Source organism: Labeo rohita, chromosome 10, assembly GCF_022985175.1.
Source record: "Labeo rohita strain BAU-BD-2019 chromosome 10, IGBB_LRoh.1.0, whole genome shotgun sequence".
NCBI classification, from domain to species: domain Eukaryota; kingdom Metazoa; phylum Chordata; class Actinopteri; order Cypriniformes; family Cyprinidae; genus Labeo; species Labeo rohita.
The window spans coordinates 12,057,417-12,073,648 of NC_066878.1; the positions used below are offsets into that span (position 1 = coordinate 12,057,417).

The 16,232-nt window shown below is 36.6% G+C and overlaps 1 protein-coding gene across 6 annotated transcripts in view; it reads left to right on the forward strand.

The window, feature by feature from the left end:
- The window catches only part of cadm2a (cell adhesion molecule 2a), a 572,131-nt gene that overhangs the window by 444,598 nt on the left and 111,301 nt on the right, over positions 1 to 16,232 (forward strand). For 3 of the 6 annotated variants that reach the window (XM_051121609.1, XM_051121604.1, XM_051121607.1), the window contains exon 3: positions 7,262 to 7,288. The exons of the other annotated variants lie outside the window; for them this stretch is intronic. In XM_051121609.1, the coding sequence (XP_050977566.1) occupies positions 7,262 to 7,288 (27 nt within the window). The remainder of the gene's footprint in view (positions 1 to 7,261; positions 7,289 to 16,232) is intronic. 6 annotated transcript variants of the gene reach the window in all.

Sequence of the window (16,232 nt, forward strand, 5' to 3'; positions counted from 1 at the left end):
CTCGCAATTCTGAGGGGAAAAAAAGTCACAATTGCGAGATATAAACTTATAGTTCTGAACAAAGTCAGAATTGTGAGTTTATATTGAGTTTGTCAGAATTGTAATTTTATTTCTCAGAATTGGAAGTTTATGTCTTGCAATTCTGACTTTATAACACTAAATTCTGAGTTTGTATCATGCAATTCTGAGAAAAAAGTCAGATTTGTGAGTTTATTTCTGGCGTTTGTAACGCACAATTCCGAGTTTGTCAGAATTGCGACTTTATTTCTCAGAATTGCGAGTTCATGTCTCATAATGCCAAGTTTGTATCATGCAATTTTGAGAAAAAAAGTCCAATTTGCAAGATTATATTTCGCAATTCTGACTTCATAATTTGCAATTCTGAGTTTGTCAGAATTGCAAGTTTATTTCTCATAATTGCGACATTATTTCTGAATATTGCAAGTTTATGTCTTGCAAATGTTGAGTTTGTATTATGCAATTCTGAGAAACAAAATTCAGATTTTGACAGTTTATGACTTGTAATTCTGACTTTATAACATGTAATTCCGAGTATGTCAGAATTGCAATTTTATTTCTTAGAATTGCGACTTTATTTCTCAGTTTTGCAAGTTTATATCTCGCAATGCAGAGTTTGTATTATGCAGTTCTAAGAAAAAAAGTCAGATTTGCAAGTTTATAGCTCACAATTCTGACTTCATAACTCGAAATTCCAAGTTTGTTAGAATTGTGAGTTTATGTCTGACAATTCTGACTTCATAACTCGCAATTCCGAGTTTGTATATCATGCAATTCTGAGAAAAAGTCAGATTTGCGAGTTTATATCTTGTAATTCTGACTTTATAATACATAATTCTGAGTTTGTCAGAATTGCGACTTTATTTCTCAGAATTGCAAGTTTATGTCTTGCAATGCTGAGTTTGTATCATGCAATTCTGACTTTATAACTTGCAGTTCTGAGTTTGTCAGAATTACGACTTTATTTCTTAGAATACAAGTTTATGCCTCACAATTCTGTCTTTATACTGTAACTCTCAATTCCGAGTTTGTATCATGCAATTGCAAGAAAAAAAGTCAGATTTGCGAGTTTATATCTTGCAATTCCTACTTTATAACACCCAATTCTGAGTTTGCCAGAATTGCAACTCTATTTCTTCATATACAGGCTTCCATATGTTTCTCTGTCAATTTTATTTTTTTTTATTATGGGGAAAAAAACCCTAAGGGGGCTTTGGATCCTACTCTCTCTCCCTCTCTATTTTTGCCCACTTGTAGTGTATACATCGTGATCTTGCAAGTTGTTGTGTCTTATGTCACTCACGGCTGTACCGGTAGTCTTGTGACTGCGATATGAGTTCATATTATCACTTTAGTAAGAACAGAGGATCTTTAAAGCGAGCATGAGAGACAGAATTTGTGAGAGATGCTGATTTTATTTTGCCTCATTTAGGTTCACCAGAACCCTCTGCAGGAGTGGAGAAGTAATGAGCCCTAAACACTGGCTCTTCCTGATTTTATTTCATGTTATTTCATTTGATTTTATGCTATTTATTTCTCCCTCTCACCGGGGCGCTATAGCGCGGCGAGTGCTTGCGGCTACGCTAAATTGCCAAATTACCATTCTGAAACAGCACAAACAGGGTATTAGCAATCAGAAGCTATTGCCACGCTGCCACCACTCGAGCGCCTGAAAGGTGCAGAGTGCTGACTTCTGCTCGTGATTTGCACCGCATGCGGCCTGACGTTGGTAAAGGGCCTCGTTTTAAACATTTAAAAGGCCTGAAGGAGAAAAAGAACTTGAATAAATGCATCTATAGTCACAATAAAGAGAAAGAGAGATTACGTCAGACAGTAGTATGACCCAAAAATAAAAAACTCCTGAGAACAAACATGGGTACATAAGATTGTGAACACTTACTATTTGTTTACACTGGCTAACTGTTCTTAGTATGTAGGATACATTGCACTTAATCTTCCATGAAACGAAAGCTCATTCTGTTCTCTTTATCTTCATCTCTTAGTTGTTGTTGTTTTTTTTTTAATTATTATTTATTTATTTTAATTTATTTTTTCCCCCTAATTTTGGTACTTTTTTCTTAATTATCATATTTTTTTTTTTTTTTTTTAGTATTATTTCTAATTAAATTAAATTTTATTTTATTTATTTATTACTTGTGTGATTTATTTATTTGTTTGTTTGTTTGTTTGTTTTATTGTATTCACAGTTTTACTAATTTTGGTACTTTGACATTATTATTATTATTATTATTATTATATTTTATTTCCAGCTTTACTAATTTGGTAATTTGACTTTTTTTTAATTATCATTCATTCATTCGTTTACATTTTTCATCTAATTTATATATTTTTTTATTTTTTAAGCTTTTTTAATATTTTAAGTTTTAGTAATAGCAACTACACTGATACTCTAATAAGCATACAGAATATATAGGACACAGATATTATGACTCTAAGATTAGGTTTTATGCATCTAAGATTTAAAAAAAAATTATACTTAGTTGCAGTGCACATTGAAGAATTGTTTTTTGCGAACCATACATGTTATACTGATATATAATTTGGCCAAAATGCAGCAGTCACATTTGGAGTCTCCTTGTGATTCCTTATAATGCTATCTTTTTAGGCAGCTCATTAGGTTTTGGAACACAGCTTATATTTCCCACATATAATCAACTAATCAACCTTTTTCACTTCCATTTTCTCAGTCTGCTTTGCCTTAAACCTGAAAGTCACCTCAAAACTGTTCATTTAAACCTCAAAACTGATCTCACATCTCCAAAATGCTGCAAACTGTAGTCCGCACTGAGTGAACTGATCAGTAGGTCAAGACAGATGCCTGTAATTCCCCCACAAATAGTATCATATTGAACTTCCTCTGAGGAACATGTTCTGGAACGCTGTCTGAGGAATGGGTTTCGTTCCATAGTCCACCAATAGTGAGTGATTTCTTCAACATGGCTGAAATCAAGTCCATTTGTTTCTTCTCTTGTTTAGGTTGTTCAATCATCGTAATGGTATTACAGACAGCAGAATTTACTGCTCGGATTCAGCGGGAGGTCTTTCCCACTGAAACAAAAGTTTAGGACTTACAACCGAGTCAATAAATCATCCGCGCACAAACTAGCCCAACCGGGACATCCTTCACTGTTTTTTAGTGCATGTGTGTGGACGCCGTTGCATGTTCGGTTTGTGTGGATGCTGTTGCGGGTTTGTCAAGCATGGTACTGAAGATTTCGGCCTCTTGATCTGAGCATTTCCCAGCATAAATAATGCAAATGTGTTGAATTATTCACTGATGGCCAGAACTTATTGGGATTTTGTCTCCTTTTTGGCTTTTTTTGTCACCCTTTATCCTTCCTTTCCTTCCTATTTCTCATTCACACATCCAGCTTAATGTATTCTGTAAAAAACAATTCAACTTAAAATAATGTGTTACCCAACTTTTAAGTTTAACAAACCAAAATTTTAGTTTAGTCAACTCAAATATCTAAGTTGTCACTTAGTACAACTTAACATTTCAAGTTGTCTAAACTTATTTGAGTTGACTGAACTTAAAATTTCAGGCAACTAGGTAGCAAACCCAGCTTTTAAGTTTAACAAAACAAATTTTTAGTTTAGACAACTCAAATATGTAAGTTGTCACTTAGTACAACTTAACATTTCAAGTTTACTTAACTTATTTGAGTTGACTGAACTTAAAATTTTAAGGCAGCTAGTTAGCAAACCAGCTTTTAAGTTTAACAAGCCAATTTTTTTAGTTTAGTCAACTCAAATATCTAAGTTGTCACTTAGTACAATTTAACATTTCAAGTTGACAAAAGTTATTTGAGTTGACTGAACTTAAAATTTTAAGGAAACCAACTTAGATATATGAGTTGATTCAACTTAACATTTTAAGGCAGCTGGGTAACAAACCCAACTTTTACATTTTAACAAACCAAATTATTAGTTTAGTCAACTCAAATACCTAAGTTGTCACTTAGTACAACTTAACATTTTTAAGTTGACTAAACTTATTTGAGTTGACTGAACTTAAAATTTTAAGGAAACCAGCTTAGATATATGAGTTGATTCAACTTAAAATTGTAAGGCAGCTATGTAACAAACCTAGCTTTTAAGTTTAACAAGCCAAATTTTTAGTTTAGTCAACTCAAATATCTAAGTTGTCACTTACTACAACTTAACATTTCAAGTTGACTAAACTTGTTTGAGATGACTGAACTTAAAATTTTAAGGCAGCTAGGTAAAAAACCCAGCTTTTAAGTTAAACAATTTAACCATTTTTTTTAGTTTAGAAAACTTATTTGAGTTGACTGAACTTAAAATTTTAAGGAAACAGGGTAACAAATTGTTTTAAGTTGACTCAACATTTTTTTTTTTTTTAACAGTGTAATGCATCCCTGGAGAAGGATGCTTAGTGGCTGTCACTCAAAAAATGTCCATGATTTCAACCAAGGCCTGAAAAGGCTCAGACATTCAACCAACAATGGGTTTCAAGTGGAAGGCCCTCAGCACTTTTTGACTTCCTAGCCACTTCTTTTCATTTTGAGGACAATTTGGGTTTAGACCAGAAATAAACCAAATCTTCATTTTGTACGCTTGTGAAAGCATACAAGACAGTTACATAGTGGTTCAGATCACACTGGATGAGTAAAACAGTTTGTTGACACCAGAAGGCAGATCAGACTTTTAGATAAATTTGATTCTGTGAGCAGAGTTTTGGGGGAAATTAGTTTATTTTTCCAACTATCTTGTCTTTTTTTCTAGTTTTTGGTAGGCAAATAGAACCAATGGGTGTATTTATGCCTTCAGAGCACTAACAAATGATTCATAGTTCACTGTGAGGTAGTTTGATGATTGCATTTTTGGATTCTGCTCAGAGGGCGAAGCTGAAATTTTGTGAAGTTTCCTTTCCTTTTGATTTCTTTCCTCTTAGAATTTTAACACACTTGGGTTCACATCTCATCGTTCGCCTGTCTTTGAACTAAGCCAATCGAATTTCAAAGAGTGTGCACTTCCCTCCTGATTGCAACAATTATCAGAAAGACCCCTGACCCCACCTTTTTGTAAAAACTAGCCTCAAATGTATAGAAATGCACCTTGCTGCCTGTTGCTTTGTCACCGGGCTCTAGTTTTCAGTGGAAAGTGTTATTTGAAACATTTAGGAGGCATTTTCAGTTTCAGTCTATAGTATTGTGTCTTGTTATTGTGTTGTATACAATAATTGAGCATTATAAGCACTCAGCTTTAATGGTATATAAATGGATAGTTTTGTTTGAGTGGATGCTTCTGGTGCACAAACATGTCAGAAGATGGGCAGAATTAGGACGGTTTGTTTGTTCAGTCATTCAGCGGGCATGGACAGCTTGTTGTGTCTGGCTAATTGGGAGTCTGTAGCAGAGAGCTCTTTGGTCTGATCAATAGCCATTCACCAAGCAATAACATAACAGAGGATTCTGGCTCTACTCGTCTGAGACGGACTGACGCTGATTCCTCAAAACAATCCAGCTCTTTTCTTGTGCTCATAGCACTGTCAGTCTTAGTTTTACAAAAGCAGGTTTTTACACATACTGTACATTTGGTGTCCCATAAATAAAAAAAGAAAAGCCTTAGATGCACCAATCCTATTTTGTGTGACATTCTTGGCATTCTAGACTGTATCAATGAAAATCATACAGAGGTGTCATGAGTTGTTGAGCTGGTTTTCAATTAATTGTGTTAAAAATGTTTAGGTTACATGTTATATGTTCAAAAACCACTTAGCTTAATTGCAGTAATTGCACAGTAATATATATATACTTATATATATATTATAATATATATATAGTTATGTATTTATTTTGTATTTTCCCTATTACAATAAATACAATATTTTATTATACGTGTACACAGTAATTTGTTTTATTGGTATTAACATTATTTTAACATAAAAAATTGAATTGCACAGTAATTGCAATTACTATGTAACGAGAAAGAGAGAGAGATTAGCTGTGTACTGTATGCTATTTTTTGCCATTTCCCTATTACAGTAAACACAATATTTGGTTTATTTGTTTTATTATGAATAATATTAATTTTATTTGAAAAACTAAAAATGTATCTAAGGATTATGTATATTGTGTAATGTAATTTTGTAGATTATTTTTATGTTATTTTTATTTGTGGAAAAATAATTTTATATTTATATTTTATATTTTAATTATTTTTTTAATATTCAGTAAAATTCCTACACAAGAAGAAAATCAAGTCTTTCTACAAAAAAAAAAAAAAAAAAAAAAATTTTCAAACATTTTTTAGACACATTGTAATTTTGTTATTCATCCAAGTTACTGTAGGAAAAAATGATGATTGCACAATTTTTTTAAAAATAAATATTTTAACCAATACGTATAAAACAACATTCTGACAGACTATTAAGACCATTCTGTTATGTTTTTTATTTGTTTATTCATTTTGTTCATTTTATAGATTTGTTCCATTTATTTTATTGTTCATTTTAAGTTTCATGAAATCAAGGTTTTAATTAAAAAAAGAAAAATCTGGTAACAATTTACAATAACGTTCTATTAGTTCATGTATTAACTAACACGAATAGACAATGAATTTACCTTACTCTAAAGTGTTACCAAAACTTTGTTTGTTTGTTTGTTAATTCATGTAGTCTGATCTCCTGAGATGCATGATCATCATGATTTGAACCTTTAGCAAATCAAAAAGAAGTTTTGAACCCTATTTTGTGCCTTATTGGTGGAAAGTGCAGTACTGTATATAGATGCTGGCAGAGAGTGTCACATATGAGTGTAACAGGAATTTGTAAACATGCTCTTATGCAGCAACATTTTATGTGGTATAGGTGAGCGGTGTATGCTGTTATAGAGGCACTGGCCTGTCTACCTGTGCAGTTGAATATTATCGCCAAAGTATTGCAAATCTCTGTAGTCCACAGTGGATGGTGTTTGCAAATGACAAGCGCTTTTGAATGGGTTTCCATTTAAAGTGGCTCATTGTTGTGAATCAGACAAATGTGAATGAGATTTCCACAGCAGGAGGATTAGTATGCTAGTTTGACACAGTTTACACCCTCTTGAAACTGGCCTGTTCTAATCAAATGTTTTCTCCTCCTGTCCTTCTCTTTCTCTCCCTCTGAACCTGTCTGTCCTCCCCTGTCTTCCTTTCTTCCTTCCTTCCTTCCCTCCATCCTCTCCATCCTTCCCCTCCCTATCACGCTATTCGATTCCAGTGGCGGCAACGAAAAACAAAGTGAGAGGTGAGTTGGATCCTCCATCTTCCCTGCTGCTTGATAAATGGGGAGACACCGTTCCCAATAAGCTGAGCTGAGATAGCTGCCTTATCACTGCTATGAGCCAGGCAGGCAGTACCACCGTCCTGCTCCTTTCCACGCGGCCATTATTTTTGCTATTTACTGCCCCTCTCTTTACTGCCCCTCTGCTTTACCTCCTATGCCATCCTTTCTTCTCTGTCATCTTTTCCAACTAACAGGAAAGCTTCTGAACTTCAGCGCTGCACAGAGCTTAGCCGCATGTAGTGACTTGGAGCATGGCTAACCTTAGTGTCAAATAGCTCTAAACATAATGACCATTTGTTTATATCACTCCGCTTGTCTGTGTTTTCAGGCAGACTGTCAGTCTGCGTATTTTTCAGTCACTCCCTCTGCAGGTTGCACATTTCACTAGTGGACGGTGATAAGTGACCTGTGAAGTGAGTCACTGAATCATTCATTCACAACACTGATTCATTCATATGAGCGAGTCATTGAATAATTCATTTAACCAATTCATTCAAAAACATTGAATCATTTAGTCCATTCTTTCATGTAAGTCACTGAATCACTCACATCAACACTATTGCTGTGTGTTCCTCTGAGTTGCAGTTCTGTTGTGACTTTCTTTGGAAATGTCGGTGAGGTAAAATCAAACAAACGATGGAAGGAAGGCTTCTATGGCTTAATATAACATAAATTATGTCTCTTACTGAAATAAGTAGTAGAAACCCCATGAAAGATGTATGTTATTTTAAAAATCCACAATGTTTTATACATATGTGACCCTGGACTATAAAGCTCGTAAGTAGCACAGGTATATTTGTAGCAAAAATACACTGTATGGGTAAAAATGATCAGTTTTTTTTATGCCAAAAATCATTAGGATATTAAGTAAAGATCATGTTCCATGAAGATATTTTGTAAATTTACTGCTGTTAATATATCAAAAGGTCATTTTTGATTAGTGATATGCATTGCTAAGAACTTTATTTGGACAACTTTAAAGGCGATTTTCTCAATATTTCGATTTTTTTGTACCCTCAGATTCCAGATTGTGAAATAGTTATATCTCAGCCAAATATTGTCCTGTCCTAATAAGCCACATCAATGGAAAGCTTATTTATTCATCTTTCAGTTGATGTCTAAATCTCAATTTCATAAAATTGACCCATATGACTGTTTCTTTTGGTCCAGGGTCACATGCTGGACTATGGGGGGGGTGCCATTATTTACAAAGATGTGAAATGGTTGCACTCTGTGAGCTACTGGTGCTACCTGTTTCTTTCTTTTTTTTTGTTTTTTTGTTTTTTTGTTTTTTTTTTACCACAACACAATTTGGAATAAAACAACTTGGAAAATAAAATATGGATACAATGACCACAGCTACTGAAAGAGCCTACAGGTGATGATGGATATAAGCATATAGGCTTAAACCAATTGCGTACTATCTTTTTTCCCCAAAAGGAGCCTAAATGCCCCTGGATATCAAGTAAAATCCACACTGAGAAACTTCCCTGCTTAAAAAAAAAAAGCTAAAACCAGTCTGGTCATCCAGGCTAGTCTTAGCTGGTCAGCAGGCTGGTTTTAGAGGGGTTTTGGCCACTTCCTTGGCTGGCCAGGCTGCTTTTAGCTGGTCAGGCTGGGAGACCAGCTAAAACCAATTACTTCCAGCTTGAACCAGCTAATACCAGCCAAACAGCCTAGGCTGGTTTAGGCTGGTTTATTTCAGGAGGGTTCTTCAGTGGCTGTGGCATCATGACAAGCGTCGAGATGGCATCTAGCGTTTCTTGTCTTCTTATTATTTCCTCACCGTCCATGCATCCTAGATGTATATGACTTCCTTCTTTCAGACGAATGCAGTTGGGGTTATATTACAAATTATTCTGGCACTCCCAAGCTTTAGAACGGCATAGACGGGTGTTTCTCTTCACCAGTCCAAAACAAGTCAATAATCGATGCTAATCTAGCTTGCACTAACTGCTTTGGCAAGGGGCGTAGCAGGACGGAAACACCATCTAAGCTGTTCGCCAATCGCAACGCAGTGGGACAGCTAACCAATCACAACATCTTTCGTTTTTTGGAAGGCGGGCCTTCGTTAAACCCGGAACTAATTGAGCCATTTGTACCAGGCTGGGAAGAAAGGTATTGTAATAATGTAAATTATGTGAAAAATAATGCGTTTTTCAAACCACCAAGCATGAGAGCATGTTCTAGTACACCCCCAAAACAAAATCAAAACTTAATTGGACCCCTTCAAGCCTTACAAGTCTTAATACCTGGGGTTCCTTTTAAGGTTGTATTTATTATTTTAAAGTTATCTATCTTTCTCGTATTTTTATATTTAATTAAGTATATTACATTTTACATGTAAAAAGCACAGGGAATTTTATAGTGGCTACATATTATTCAAGTAGCTGGTGTTTAATAAAATAGTTAACATGGTTGAAGTCCAGAATAATTCTTTAGTGGAGAAACCAACAACAATTTGGCAATTTTAAGGATGCACCTCCAAGCCTGTGCTTGTATTGTGTCAAAGTACAAGGCATTTTTATCTTAGCCGTTTACTGTATGCGGTGCATTAAACTGACCCTGTGTTTTACGGCTGTATTCGTTCGGCTTTATTGTGACAGTGTGTCCTTCAGGCTGCAGCTGTATAATTTCACGGTTGCTGTTTGCCACGTAGTTAGACATTAAATTTAAAAGATACTTTCGCTTAAGTGGTTCAGAGAGAAGCAGTGATATATTTACAAGGGGAAGTTCACAGAGGTTATGCATGACTTGGTGTGCCATAGGGAAGTGAGATTTCTCTGATTACACACAAACAAATACTTGCACACAAATCGGTTAATCGGTTTAAACAAATACATTCAATTCCACTATAGCCAGCTGATGCATTCATAGTATTTGTTCTAGCTTTTAACAGTGAAAAAGCTGTGGGCACAATAAAAAAGTGGCATAATTACACCAATGTATTATTTTGAAATCCAAACTGCTACTGTTTTGACATTGGCTGACGTCCTCTTTTTTTTCCTGGACATGAGATTTCTAAATTGCCTAAATGTAAAGGTTTTGGATAGGTTGTCACACTAACATGCTCTCCACAGTTCTCATTCTGTAGATCCCACCTTCTCACACACAGGATTGGCTGATTACATACAATGCCTGCATGCTATTGATCAAACTACTTTTATACAAGCGCAGAGGGTTCAAAGGATTTTACTGTATTAAAAAAAAAAAAAATTACCTACTTGATCTCATAACGAAAACTTACCTGTGGGAACTTTTTCGCAAGATGCAAAATACGTACCAACTATATCACTGCAGTTTCAAACAGAAATGAACACTAGAGGTAAAACAGCGAGCACTTGTAATCGGTTTCGTACACAGATATGATTATAGCTCTATATTTTTCACTTTCTGGACGTACCTAGCTTGCTCGGACATACCTAGCACATACCTAGCTTGGAATTTGACTTAGGATGTGGAATGCTTGGGTGCGAATCCTGTGAAAATCATGACTAATGATGAAAGAGCTGAAAGATGAGATAGAAAATCAAGATAAAACAGCATACTTGCGATTGTGTTTTTACATCACATTTGCTTTTGTTCATACTATCAGGTAGGTTTAGATGTAGTACAAGCACCACTCAACAGACATTTCAAGTCAAAACCAACGTCACATAAAACATACCATGTGTACATGGTTCTAGGGAAAAAAACAAACACTCGGTGGACATTTCACATCGAATATGTCATGAAACGTACATATTCTGCATTGTGCGAAAAAGTTCCCACAGGTACGCTTTCGTCATGAGATCAGGTTTAAAATTACAGTAGACAAAACTCACACACAGTTTTGAAAATTACATGATGTAGGACTTTATACAGTGCTAAGTCTATCCCTTACAGTCTTATTTTCATCCGTGTTAGCATCTAACCTGACTAAGGTCTATAAAAAAATCCTGGACATTTTAGGCAATTTAGAAATCCTAGCCAGGACCCGTCTGGGAAAAAAAGAGGATGTATGGTCACCCTGTTTGAGAACAGCTTTGCTATGTTTAGTTACTTGCTCGCCCAACACTGTGCAAAAATGAAAATCTTGCCCGTGCAATAGATCTGAATGTGACATTTGTTAGCTCTCCCGAAGGTCCGCCTCATTTTTTTGAGGAAGAAAAACTATCACTGCAAATATTTGGAGTCAGGTAGATGAAATGAGGCCTGTGTGTACAGAATGAGTGAGACGCTATCAGTGACTGACTCCTCTAAACCACCTGCTCTCCTCATGAATAATGCACAAGACTACATACTATACACACACTCAACTCAGATGGCAATTTTACCTGTGTACCATCTGCCTGCAGCGGCACGGCATGGTCTTGTGGTACGTGTGTGTGTGTTCACGCTCGGCGAGTAACAGAGCTGTTTTTGTCGTGTGCAGTTTCATAGGCAGTGTTCCCTTTTGTCGCAGTAAATTACAGCATTAAAAAGAGAGGGAAAAAAACGACTTGCTACAATTAAGAAACTGTGATTGGGATGTTTGTTTACAATGGCAGGAGCAGCTGCACACTGGTCTAATTGTGCAAATGGAAGTGGAACCGCTGAGGCCAGTTCATTTGTTGTTTGCTAATTGATTAGATTTCTCTAAATCAGAAATTGCAGCGCGTCTTCAAAACTTTTCATCCGCTGTGTCTGGGGGGGGGTTGTCCGTGTTTTTAATCGCTTTGATTTGCACAATGTGCACAGCTAGCTCATTAGACTCTTTGCAATTAGTGCTATGACTGGTTAAAGGTGATGTGTGTAATTTAATAAGTTAAACGCTTTCTCTGTTCCCAGCTTAATATCCAGAAACAACTATAACAAAGCTATTTATAGGATGATTTACCCGAAATAGTGAACACTGTCTCTGGTAATTCTTTTTTTTTTTATCCTGACCCATTGCAGATGAGTGTAGTATTAGGAAAACTGACTGAAAACTCATTTTGACACCAGTGGCGTAGAAAGTACATACTTCACCTTGTTAATACGTGTTCTTGGTATCTCTTAAATTTTTAAGGTAGGATTATGAATAGATAGGATATTTTTTGTCCTTTGCAAATGTTGCTTGTCACAAAAATGTGACCCCAGGCTGGCAGTGTGATATGAGCCTTCATGTATTGCTGTGCTTCTGGTTGTTGATTGGTTCTTCATTAGACAGCAGCCGCAGGACCAGTCGCACTGCAGGACTTTGACCTACAATTTTCCCAGAAATCCGTAGGAGTCCAAGATTAGATGGAGGCAATTAATGGTCCGTAGGTGAGCATGACACACTAAGCAGTCCAAGACTGCCCCGCTGCAATGAAACATCTTTTACAATCCCCGAAATTTATCTTCGATGGTGACATTCGTGCAGTGTTATTCTAGAGCAAACAGAAGGCCATAATCATGACAAGGACATTCACAACATATCCCAAAATGACAAAACAAACAGACATGAGGGCATTTTTATGAGCAGTAATCCAGTTTAAAATTCTCAGGGTGTGGTGAAATCAGTTGGGATGTACTATTCGCTTCTAATCGGTGTCTTTCATCCTCTTCTGCTTAGTACCAGAGTGTCCCAAAGCTCTAATTAACTCCTCAAACATTATTCTTGGCCCTAGGGAAAACTCCGAGTGCTGAACGAAAAGAATATCAAAGATTAGCACCTCCATTTTCACTAGTGCCCCTACTGATTCCCATTGGGGTGCCCACCCGCGGCGATGAGAAGTCTTCGTATTAATCTTACCTTGACTCACAAGAGTGTAGCTGTAACCACAGAAGTGCGTTTCAGACATTTCCAAACACCAAAGCATCAAATTCTTGCTGTTTTGTCACCGTAAAACTGTCAGTGCATCCTAAAAATGAGCAGAGGTTGAAATTTGTGTTGTGGTAGGCTAGACTGGGACTGCGTTGTCAGCACCTGGCAAGGCTCGCCAAATTGGCACCTGTTTATGCACTTCATGTCTGGCACACAGCATCCTGGGAACATACACTTGGCAATGTACCCGTTGTGCTTTTTTTGGACTGGCTCTGTTTGGAAAACCTCAGACCTGAATTAGTCTGTTTGATTTGGTCTGAAATCCTGGCGAATCCAAGAGAGATATCTAGTTGAGACGGTAGATTAAACCAAACTTTCAGGCATCTGTCTTGACAGAGCTGGTCCACACATATGCCAGGATTTGTAGTGCTCTATTTGTGTCATATCAAACAAGAAGTTACATGCCAGAGTAATTCGCCCTAATTTGTTCTTTCTTCATCAACAACAGTCTGGACTGATTCCGTCTACCTAGGGTCACATCTTAAAGCGATAGTTGACCCAAAAATGAAAATTCTGTCATTAATTACTCACTTTCATGTCGTTCCAAACCTGTAAGACACAAAACTCTACACAGACAGCAACGTAACTACGTTCAAGTGGCAGAAAGGTAGAAAGGATGGTATCAGTGGTTCAACCTTAAAGGAGAAACTCACTTCCAGAACAAAAATTTACAGATAATTAACTTACCCCCTTGTCATCCAAGATGTTCATGTCTTTCTTTCTGCAGTTGTAAAGAAATGATGTTTTTTGAGCAAAAGATTTAAAGATTTCTCTCCATATAGTGGACTTCTATGGTGCTTCCAAAATGCAGTTTAAATGCAGCTTCAAAGGGCTCTGTAGGATCCCAGCCGAGGAAGAATGGTCTTATCTAGCGAAATGATCTGTTATTTTCTAAAAAACTGACAATTTATATACTTTTTAACTTTAAATGCTAATCTTGCCTAGCTCTGTGTGAACTCCGTGTATTTCAGTTCATGACAGAACTCGGGGGCACCATAGAATTCCACTATATGGGGAGAAATCCTGAAATGAAAGACATGAACACCTTGGTGACAAATGGGTGAGTAAATTATCTGTAAATTTTTGTTCTGGAAGTGAACGTCTTTATTTTAATGAAAGCATGAAATTGTGTGTGATACTCTGGTGAACGTGCATCCAAGTCTGACACAAAAGAGAGGAAATTGTGGAATAAAGTTGTTATTTTTGTTTTCTTTCTGCACAAAGAGTATTCTCGAAGCTTCATAACATTACGCTTGAACCACTGATGTCACATGGACTATTTTAATGATGTTCTTACTACCTTTCTGGGCCTTGAACTTAGTTGCGTTGCTGTGTATGCCAGGTCAGAAATAAAAAATATCTTAATTTGTGTTCCGAAGATGAACGAAGGTCTCACAGGTTTGGAACGACACAAGGGTGAGTAATTAATGACAGAATTTTCATTTTTGGGTCAACTATAACTTTAACGTAAGTGTCACATTAGTGAAAAATGTTGTGGGTGAAAACGGTTCATTGTCTGTTGTCAATAATGTAACAACAAAGAAATCACTTTCAAACCAAGCAGCTTTCTATTAGTCAACGTTGCAAATTTGCAACACAAACAAAATCTTAATGGGAAACTGTTTCACCCTCATGCAAAACTCCTGATTGCACGGATTCCCGTTGAATGACTAGATTTCGCTTACTAAAAGTAATTGACCAACAGTCTGACCAGGTAGTCCCGCCCTTTGAATCTGATTGGTCAAGTACCAAGAGTGTTCTGTTTTTTTGTGTTTAGTATGTGAGCGCTACAGAGCGCTACAGCGTGATTCATTTAAATCTGAGCAAAAAGTGTCATGGTGGCTGATTTGTGCTGAAAATATGGACCGCTCGTCTTCTGTCAGCGTGGTCAAGGCTAAAAGTCAAGGGCATGACTACCTCCAGGCTGGCCTCAGTGTCTCAGCGAGCTAAAGCATACTTGCTAAAGGTCATCTTGTTACTGTTCTCCACTGAAAGGTTACAGAGATACGTGGGCTTGAAGAGGCAAGACAGATCACTCATGCAGCTGATTCATGTTTTGCGTCATCTCAAATGTTGTGAGAGCCTCTAAACATTAGCAGATTGAGGGTGAGAAACAGCAAAGAAACAGTTGCGAAATGTCAGTTGTGGTGTTTAAATTACATTTTATAATATGTCTGCTAGCACAAAAAAAGAAGTGAGGTGTCTATTGTTTGGATAGATTTAGAATGTACTTGTGAAGTTTTCAAGTATAAAGGGGTATGTAAAAATGACTATGCCTACTATTCCTTTAAGATTTCACACAATTAGTATGTTAATTGATATTAAAATCTTGGAAATATGTCGGATGTCAGTTCCTTTACGTCACATGAGACTTTTTCTCTTTGTTTTCTACCTCTCAGAGGGAGAGTTATTGAGGACATTTAGGAGAGGCAGGAGCTAATTTTATATTTTGCTCGTTGAGAGGGAGGGTCATACACACAGGAAGGAGAAACAGAGGGGAAGAGGAGAACATGAGGCATATATACAGGGAGAGAGAGAGAGAGAGAGAGAGAGAGCAGCATTAGACCAGCCTGATCCCAGGAGAGATTTGTTTCAATCAAACGCCTCTGACCAGAGAGAAGGGCTTACCTCACTGCTCTATTAAGTCGACACATGAGCGTGCTGGTGTTGATCAAATCATCGCAACACACAAAGGGTCCCAAGAGCAGGATCACTGAACAGAAAGAACAAGATACAGTAGATGCAAACTACCCTCTTTGAATAACCTTTTACTTCTCCCACAGAGAATTAAACATAGAGACCCACATGATGTCACATGGACTGTTTTAAAGGAGTAGTTCACTTCCAAAACAAAATTTTAAAGATAATGTACTCACCCCGTTGTCATCCAAGATGTTCATGTCTTTCTTTTCTCTACATATAGTGGACTTCTATGGTGCCTGCGAGTTTGAACTTCCAAAATGCAGTTTCAATGCAGCTTTAAATGATCCCAGGCGAGAAATAAAGTCTTATCTAGCAAAACGATTGGTCATTTTCTAAAAAAAATTACATTTATATACTTTTAAACCTCAAATGCTCATCTTGTCTAGCTCTGCC